Source organism: Salmo salar, chromosome ssa27, assembly GCF_905237065.1.
Source record: "Salmo salar chromosome ssa27, Ssal_v3.1, whole genome shotgun sequence".
NCBI lineage: Eukaryota > Metazoa > Chordata > Actinopteri > Salmoniformes > Salmonidae > Salmo > Salmo salar.
The window spans coordinates 29,277,501-29,286,966 of record NC_059468.1 but is presented as its reverse complement, the minus strand read 5'-3'; the positions used below and the strand labels follow the sequence as shown (position 1 = coordinate 29,286,966).

Genomic DNA, 9,466 nt, shown 5'->3' with positions numbered 1-9,466 from the left:
GTGGGTCTCCATCTCTTCCAGTATTCTTATATTGACTTCTACGCACCTGGAAAATACACTATTCAGTAGTAAGGGCCTTATAATCGCCTGACGGCCATTGGCGGTTCTAGACCATTTCAACTGGGGGGGCCAAGCTGGGGCCAGTTGTACTGTTAGAGGGGCCAGTTACATTAGACTTTATTGTTGTCATATCGTTTTCTTCACTGCATTGCAGACATTAGCAGGCAAAAGACCATGTTCATAATCATTAGTGTTCCGCGTTGCCACTGTCTAATAACGGATGTAAAAAAAGTAAAAATTATTTCATACTCCACATTTAGGGGGTTCACAAAGGGGTCCGAAATTGTTGTCACAGGGGCACCCCCCCCCCCCCTTGCTTCCAGGCTGCAGCGTCCCCTTCTGACGCATGAAAGACAAAAACCAGGAGAGGCTGGAGCGTACGGATGACAGCAATCTCTCTCTCCTTTCTCTCTCTCTCCCTGCCCCTCTCTTTCTCATTTCCTCTCTCTCTCGCTCTCTCTCGTCACCCATTTTGCGATAGCCTAATTGAGGAAAGCGCCACGAGCCACTTTGAAAGACACTTGAAGCTCACCGGCAGGTTCCGTCACTCGTCCGACTGTCACACACGACAGACATCAGTTCTGCAGCTCCGAAGCAGAGTGAGCTTTCTGAAATACATGTAGGTACCTGAATTTATCGCGCATTCTAAATTGTACATTCTAAATAATTTTATGGGACCTTAGACGCTTTGTTTAATCTCAATGGATATCCAACTATTCAACGGATTCCTCTGTTATTGAAGGTAATTATAATGATACATTTTTGCCTATTTTTTCTGATACTATTTTTTTCTTATTATTTTGCGATAACTTTATACAACACCTGCTAGGCTGCTCTCTTATTTTACCATTCCATTGGGAATTCGTATTAGCCTATGTTTGGTGAACCTGAACATTTTGGGGGAGGGGGGGGGTCTTGAATAGGCTACTTTTCTTCAAGTAAAATACCCCCATTGTGTATGCTAGTAGGCTATACCTTTAGTTTTTCTGGGAATTTACTTCTTGACTCTGACATGCGTTATTGCAACTGTATCGTTAGCCTATATTTTGCAAATAACACTTTAGGCTATCCAAATAGCTTAGGTCTTTTTGAAACTTTTATAGGGATAAAACACGATTTTTTTCCTCTGTACCTTATAAATGTTCAGTGTTGGGGATGTTGGGGAGCAGTGAACTACATGTAGTGAACTACACTTGAAACAGCCTAGCTTTTGTGTCTAAAAGGCTAAATGACACATTCTGTTAACATCTGACTGTGATCTGTTCTTGCAATTTGTAATCATTTCAGATTCAGATAGGATCGTACACTAAGTAGTTTTATTTGGATAGTCTAGTTTACATTTTATTTATGTTAACTAATGTGAACAACGTGATTTGCAAATCCAATCAGTTTTCAACTGTTGATTCAACGTCATCAGATTATTTTCTTTAAATGTAGAAATGACGTGGAAACAACGTTGATACAACCAGTTTTTGCCCAGCGGGTTGGATGTAGTGAACTACTTTTTCAAAGTAACTTTAGTTAAGTAAACTATAGGCTTTTCTTAAGGATATCATTGGTGTAGCTTAACGTCTTCCAGTGTGTAGTAATTGGTAGCTTGCTAAACTAGCCTGCTATATTTTCAGAGTAGCTTCCCCAGCTATGTAAATGTTTTGGCAGGTAGGCTACGCTCCTATTGACAGTAGAGAAAGAAATGTCCATCTCTCACTTTCACCTTTAAACACTGTTTGAATAGGCTACACGTCCTATCCAGGCTATTCATTATAAACAACATCACTTTCGAAGTCAAGATCCTCAAAAATGATTTCCCCTAATTCAACGGCTTCACATGCCGCCATAAAAAAAGATATGCCTACAATAGGGAAACATTGAAGATAATTGCTTATGGAGATGGGGTCGAGAATAATTTGAACAGCAAACATATGTAAGAAAAGTTGATAAGCAGCCCGTCACATCCAGAGCGTTTCCATGGAGAGTTATTAAATCCCTAGGACAAAAACAAGTCATGCATATAACAGCGGCACGTCAGAAAATAATAAATACATTTATGCGCAATTGTCACATTTAATACCTACCGGAGCGTAGTGGTGAATTCATTATTATACCAACTGTATGTTAATACCACTGCCTCTGTTCATGGGCTACATGCTCGCGCGCGCGTGTGTTTCATCGCGATTTGAAATTGAAGAAGGTTAAAAAGAAATCAACAATTATATAGGCGGGGGTGGGGGGGGGGGGCAGATAAATATCCATCAAATCATGCAGTGTGCCTCTGGTAACAACCAACTCTGGAAGAGCGGTCACATTCAGGTCTCATCCGGGTTCTCACATTTACTTGTCATAATAATAATGGATACACTCCACATTCTCACAGTCAGGCTACATTTGGTTTCCATATTAGTATTAGTAAATTACAAATGTGTAGTATTAGCATAATGTTGCCCAGAGAAACTACCCACTGGGCACAGACGTCAATTCAACGTCTATTCCACGTTGGTTCAACCAGTGTTTGCCCTGTAGGTAGGTGGCCGTTGGATCCATGCAGTGTGTGTGAGAGAGAGAGAGATGAGAGTGTGCGTGTGTTTGTCTGCCAATAGCCGACTGCAGAAGAGCGAGCAGTTTCACACCGTTGAAACTGGCTGATGACTGCATTGACTAGCTTACAACTGAACTCACCGTGTATTGGTCGCTTCACCAGTTTCTCAACGGAATCCTTGTAGCATACCAGCTGGTCTGTAGCCTAATTCCGTGAACAGTCTCTGTCACCGTGCATTGCTTTGACTGATATTCCGGTTAGACCACCGATAGACTCGTTTTATTCCGTTGCTGGTTGAAAAGGTCCGAAAGCGCGCAGCCAGCAAGCAACGACGGGGTATGTTGCTACGCAGCTGATATGAGATAGACACAATAGACCGACGAATAGTGTAAAAGAGAGAGATGAGGTGATGACTCACTGAGACAGCGTGGACAGAAAACAAGACGAGGAACTCTATTCTTGTACTACCTACGGCATCTCGGAATCTCAACAGGAACCAGCAGCCAGCGGATGTCAGGTCTGTCTGATTTACTTCGATTGAAAATGTACATGTTTTTATGGATATACCAGTAGGCTGCCTGAGATAAATACGATGGAGATTGTGGAGTTTATTTGTGTTGATATTCACTATTCGTCAATTATGGATGACGTGCAAATATGACAACTGACACAACGTTTGCCTCTAAAACTTTCCCCAGTCAGTGACGGGACGATTTGTAGCGCGCGTCTTTTGTGGAATGGATAGTGCGTCAAGGCGCGCAGCATCAATCGTTTTCATATAGACACTGTCCAAGGTCCCTAATGAACTCAAATACTCTCTTTCAAATCAAATCACATTTTAATGGTCACATACACATGGTTAGCAGATGTTATTGCGAGTGTAGCGAAATGCTTATGCTTCTAGATCTGACAGAGCAGCAGTATCTAACAAGTAATATCTAACAATTCCACAACAAAAGCTAATGAATAGCCTCTCTCTCTCTCTCTCTCTCTCTCTCTCTCTCTCTCTCTCTCTCTCTCTCTCTCTCTCTCTCTCTCTCTCTCTCTCTCTCTCTCTCTCTCTCTCTCTCTCTCTCTCTCTCTCTCTCTCTCTCTCTCTCTCTCTCTCTCTCTCTCTCTCTCTCTCTCTCTCTCTCTCTCTCTCTCTCTCTCTGGTGTTTGTGAGCTGCATCATTAGTGTGGGGATCACTCAGTCCCACATGTGATGGACCCCCAGCAGTGTGATGGAGGCCATGTGTCAGAGGGGTGTAACACTCCTGGTAATGGGGACCACTGGCCCCCTCCTGCCAAACTGGTCCGCCTGGAGTTGAACGGTGGTGGGGGCCCCTCAGGTCCACACCAGGGCAGGACGAGACAGGGGAGCCCAGGGGTCAGAACTTCAGCCCCCAAACTCACCACACCCGCACCACAACCCAAGAACTGGCATAATAGAGGTAAGACTGAAAAAGAAGAGTGGGGGCGCGAGAGGGAGGAATGGATGAATAGAGGGGTGAGATGGGTGAATAGAGGGAGGAATGGGTGAATAGAGAGAGGAATGGGTGAATAGAGGGGTGAGATGGGTAAATAGAGGGAGGAATGGGTGAATAGAGGGGTGAGATGGGTGAATAAAGGGGTGAGATGGGTGAACAGAGTGGTGAGATGGGTGAATAGAGGGAGGAATGGGTGAATAGAGTGGGTGAGATGGGTGAATAGAGGGAGGAATGGGTGAATAGAGGGAGGAATGGGTGAATAGAGTGGTGAGATGGGTGAATAGAGGGAGGAATGGGTGAATAGAGGGGTGAGATGGGTGAATAGAGCAGTGAGATGGGTGAATATAGGAGTGAGATGGGTGAATAGAGGGGTGAGGTGGGTAAATAGAGGTGTGAGATGGGTGAATAGAGGGAGGAATGGGTGAATAGAGGGGTGAGATGGGTGAATAGAGCAGTGAGATGGGTGAATATAGGAGTGAGATGGGTGAATAGAGGGAGGAATGGGTGAATAGAGGGAGGAATGGGTGAATAAAGGGAGGAATGGGTGAATAGAGGGGTGAGATGGGTGAATAAATGGGTGAGATGGGTGAATAAAGCAGTGAGATGGGTGAACAGAGTGGTGAGATGGGTGAATAGAGGGAGGAATGGGTGAATAGAGTGGTGAGATGGGTGAATAGAGGGGTGAGATGGGTAGATATAGGGAGGAATGGGTGAATAGAGTGGTGAGATGGGTGAATAGAGGGGTGAGATGGGTGAATAGAGGGAGGAATGGGTGAATAGAGGGAGGAATGGGTGAATAGAGGGTTGAGATGGGTGAATAGAGGGAGGAATGGGTGAATAGAGGGGTGAGATGGGTGAATAAAGGGGTGAGATGGGTGAATAGAGCGGTGAGATGGGTGAACAGAGTGGTGAGATGGGTGAATAGAGGGAGGAATGGGTGAATAGAGTGGTGAGATGGGTGAATAGAGGGAGGAATGGGTGAATAGAGGGGTGAGATGGGTGAATAAAGGGGTGAGATGGGTGAATAGAGCGGTGAGATGGGTGAACAGAGTGGTGAGATGGGTGAATAGAGGGAGGAATGGGTGAATAGAGTGGTGAGATGGGTGAATAGAGGGAGGAATGAGTGAATAGAGGGAGGAAAGGGTGAATAGAGTGGTGAGATGGGTGAATAAAGGGAGGAATGGGTGAATAGAGTGGTGAGATGGTGAATAGAGGGGTGAGATGGGTGAATAAAGGGGTGAGATGGGTGAATAGAGCGGTGAGATGGGTGAACAGAGTGGTGAGATGGGTGAATAGAGGGAGGAATGGGTGAATAGAGTGGTGAGATGGGTGAATAGAGGGAGGAATGGGTGAATAGAGGGGTGAGATGGGTGAATAAAGGGGTGAGATGGGTGAATAGAGCGGTGAGATGGGTGAACAGAGTGGTGAGATGGGTGAATAGAGGGAGGAATGGGTGAATAGAGTGGTGAGATGGGTGAATAGAGGGAGGAATGAGTGAATAGAGGGAGGAAAGGGTGAATAGAGTGGTGAGATGGGTGAATAAAGGGAGGAATGGGTGAATAGAGTGGTGAGATGGTGAATAGAGGGGTGAGATGGGTGAATAGAGCAGTGAGATGGGTGAATATGGGGTGAGGTGCGTAAATAGAGGGGTTAGATGGGTGAATAGAGGGAGGAATGGGTGAAGAGAGGGGTGAGATGGGTGAATAGAGGGAGGAATGGGTGAATAGAGGGAGGAATGGGTGAATAGAGGGAGGAATGGGTGAATAGAGGGGGGAATGGGTGAATAGAGGGGTGAGATGGGTGAATAGAGGGAGGAATGGGTGAATAGAGGGAGGAATGGGTGAGTAGAGGGGTGAGATGGGAGAATAAAGGGAGGAATGGGTGAATAGAGGGGTGAGATGGGTGAATAAAAAGGTGAGATGGGTGAATAGAGCGGTGAGATGGGTGAAAGTGAGTGGTGAGATGGGTGAATAGAGGGAGGAATGGGTGAATATAGTGGTGAGATGGGTGAATAGAGGGAGGAATGGGTGAATAGAGGGAGGAATGGGTGAATAGAGGGAGGAAAGGGTGAATAGAGTGGTGAGATGGGTGAATAGAGGGAGGAATGGGTGAATAGAGTGGTGAGATGGTGAATAGAGGGGTGAGATGGGTGAATAGAGGGAGGAATGGGTGAATAGAGGGAGGAATGGGTGAGTAGAGGGGTGAGATGGGAGAATAAAGGGAGGAATGGGTGAATAGAGGGGTGAGATGGGTGAATAAAGGGGTGAGATGGGTGAATAGAGGGAGGAATGGGTGAATAGAGGGGTGAGATGGGTGAATAGAGGGAGGAATGGGTGAATAGAGGGGTGAGATGGGTGAATAAAGGGTTGAGATGGGTGAATAGAGCGGTGAGATGGGTGAACAGAGTGGTGAGATGGGTGAATAGAGGGAGGAATGGGTGAATAGAGTGGTGAGATGGGTGAATAGAGGGAGGAATGGGTGAATAGAGGGAGGAAAGGGTGAATAGAGTGGTGTGATGGGTGAATAGAGGGAGGAATGGGTGAATAGAGGGGTGAGATGGGTGAATAAAAAGGTGAGATGGGTGAATAGAGCGGTGAGATGGGTGAATAAAGGGGTGAGATGGGTGAATAGAGGGAGGAATGGGTGAATAGAGGGGTGAGATGGGTGAATAGAGGGAGGAATGGGTGAATAGAGGGGTGAGATGGGTGAATGAAAAGGTGAGATGGGTGAATAGAGCGGTGAGATGGGTGAAACAGAGTGGTGAGATGGGTGAATAGAGGGAGGAATGGGTGAATAGAGTGGTGAGATGGGTGAATAGAGGGAGGAATGGGTGAATAGAGGGAGGAATGGGTGAATAGAGGGAGGAAAGGGTGAATAGAGTGGTGAGATGGGTGAATAGAGGGAGGAATGGGTGAATAGAGTGGTGAGATGGTGAATAGAGGGGTGAGATGGGTGAATAGAGGGAGGAATGGGTGAATAGAGGGAGGAATGGGTGAGTAGAGGGGTGAGATGGGAGAATAAAGGGAGGAATGGGTGAATAGAGGGGTGAGATGGGTGAATAGAGGGAGGAATGGGTGAGTAGAGGGGTGAGATGGGAGAATAAAGGGAGGAATGGGTGAATAGAGGGGTGAGATGGTGAATAGAGGGGTGAGATGGGTGAATAGAGGGAGGAATGGGTGAATAGAGGGAGGAATGGGTGAGTAGAGGGGTGAGATGGGAGAATAAAGGGAGGAATGGGTGAATAGAGGGGTGAGATGGGTGAATAGAGGGAGGAATGGGTGAATAGAGGGGTGAGATGGGTGAATAAAGGGTTGAGATGGGTGAATAGAGCGGTGAGATGGGTGAACAGAGTGGTGAGATGGGTGAATAGAGGGAGGAATGGGTGAATAGAGGGAGGAATGGGTGAATAGAGGGAGGAAAGGGTGAATAGAGTGGTGAGATGGGTGAATAGAGGGAGGAATGGGTGAATAGAGTGGTGAGATGGTGAATAGAGGGGTGAGATGGGTGAATAGAGGGAGGAATGGGTGAATAGAGGGGTGAGATGGGTGAATAGAGCAGTGAGATGGGTGAATATAGGGGTGAGGTGGGTAAATAGAGGGGGGAGATGGGTGAATAGAGCGGTGAGATGGGTGAATATAGGGGTGAGGTGGGTAAATAGAGGGGGGAGGTGGGTGAATAGAGGGGTGAGATGGGTGAATAGAGGGGTGAGATGGGTGAATAGAGGGGTGAGATGGGTGAATAGAGGGAGGAATGGGTGAATAGAGGGAGGAATGGGTGAACAGAGGAGGGAATGGGTGAATAGAGGGGTGAGATGGGTGAATAGAGGGAGGAATGGGTGAATAGAGTGGTGAGATGGGTGAATAGAGCGGTGAGATGGGTGAATAGTAGGGTTGTAAAACGAGGAATTTTCCAGGTAAAATTCCAAATGTACCAGTAAACTACTAGAATTTTGGAAAATTTCAAGAATTCCGGGGAATTTGCATGATGCTTTAGCTTTTCATTTCCAATGCCCTCTGCTTCTATCTGGATGCTGTGAAATGATTGGCTGTGATGTGTATCCGTCATCCCAGGAAGCCTGCTGCCTGTGATGTGTTTGGTGGAGCACAGAGAGAGCCCGGTCCTGGCAGTGGAGGCTGAGAGTAGAGAGGAGCATGCAGAGTTTGTACTGGTCAGGAGAGACCTGCTGTTTAACCAGCTGATAGAGATGGCTTTACTGGCCCTGGGCTACTCTCACAGCTCAGCAGCACAGGCGAAAGGTACACACACATGCTCACCAACACACACACTCACACACAGACATAAATCATGGTCACACACACACACACACACACACACACACACACACACACACACACACACACACACACACACACACACACCTTCTCTTCCTCCAGTGTCAGTGTTTGTAACACAGTGTTTGCGTGTGTGTGCGTGCGTGTGCGTGCGTGTGTGTGTGCGCGTGCGTGTGCGCGCGTGTGTGTGCGTGCGTGTGTGTGTGTGTTTGTGTGTGCGCGTGCATGTGTGTGTGTGCGCGTGTGTGTGTGTGTGTGTGTGTGTGTGCGTGCGTGTGTGTGTGTGCGCGCGAGCCTGTGTGTGTGTATGTGTGTGTGTGTAGGTTCCATCCAGGTGGGTAGGTGGAACCCTGTCCCTCTGTCCTGTGTGACTGATGCTCCTGATGCCACTGTGGCTGACATGCTGCAGGACCTCTACCATGTGACCACCCTCAAGATTCAGCTCACCAGGTACACCATCATCTCTTGTGGACAGACATACGTAACATAAATGGTATCCAAACGTCTGTCTACAGACTATGAGATGGGACAACTAACGAGGAACATTGTTCCGGTGCGCTGGTTTTGTGTCACTGGTTATTTGGATGAATCACAATTTCGCAAGGCGCTGCATTTTTTGAATTTCTGAAGAGGAGGGCACATGTGACCCATAGACTTCCAGGAGACATGTGGAGAGAGGGGGGGTGGAGCTACCAAAGAGGTTTTGGCACCTGCAGTAGATCCGCATGTCATACCTCCACCCCCAGAACCTAATCCAGTAGTTTACATTAGATTTTTGTTTCTGGGTTGCCGCGATTAGGTAGACCAGGACACAGCTTCTGATGCTACATCTATCAACCTGCTTTCAGTGGGGGTGTGTAGTGGCAGGAAATGGTTGGTGTGAAAATCTGCTTGGCTGCATTCGTGGTTCATGATATAATAATAATTCACCATTCTGAAAACACAGCAGATGTGTTGTGTGAAGTAATTAACTAATAACTACCACCAGGTGAGGCAGGCCGGCAGGCACACACACACACGCACACACACATAGGAACACACCCACAGAAACACGCAGTCAGCCAGTCTAAATCTGCCACTCCACAGCCGAGGGCCCCCACAATTTCAGA

General features: G+C 47.0%; 1 protein-coding gene across 1 annotated transcript in view; it reads left to right on the top strand.

Annotated features, from left to right (window-relative positions):
- Positions 1-532: 532 nt before the first annotated feature.
- LOC106588885 (DNA-binding protein SATB1) overlaps positions 533-9,466 on the top strand; it is a 22,740-nt gene continuing 13,806 nt past the window's right edge. The window contains exons 1-4 of the mRNA XM_045709772.1: positions 533-802; positions 3,774-4,029; positions 8,136-8,321; positions 8,681-8,807. Of these exons, the coding sequence (XP_045565728.1) occupies positions 3,801-4,029; positions 8,136-8,321; positions 8,681-8,807 (542 nt within the window). The 5' untranslated portion in view covers positions 533-802; positions 3,774-3,800. The remainder of the gene's footprint in view (positions 803-3,773; positions 4,030-8,135; positions 8,322-8,680; positions 8,808-9,466) is intronic.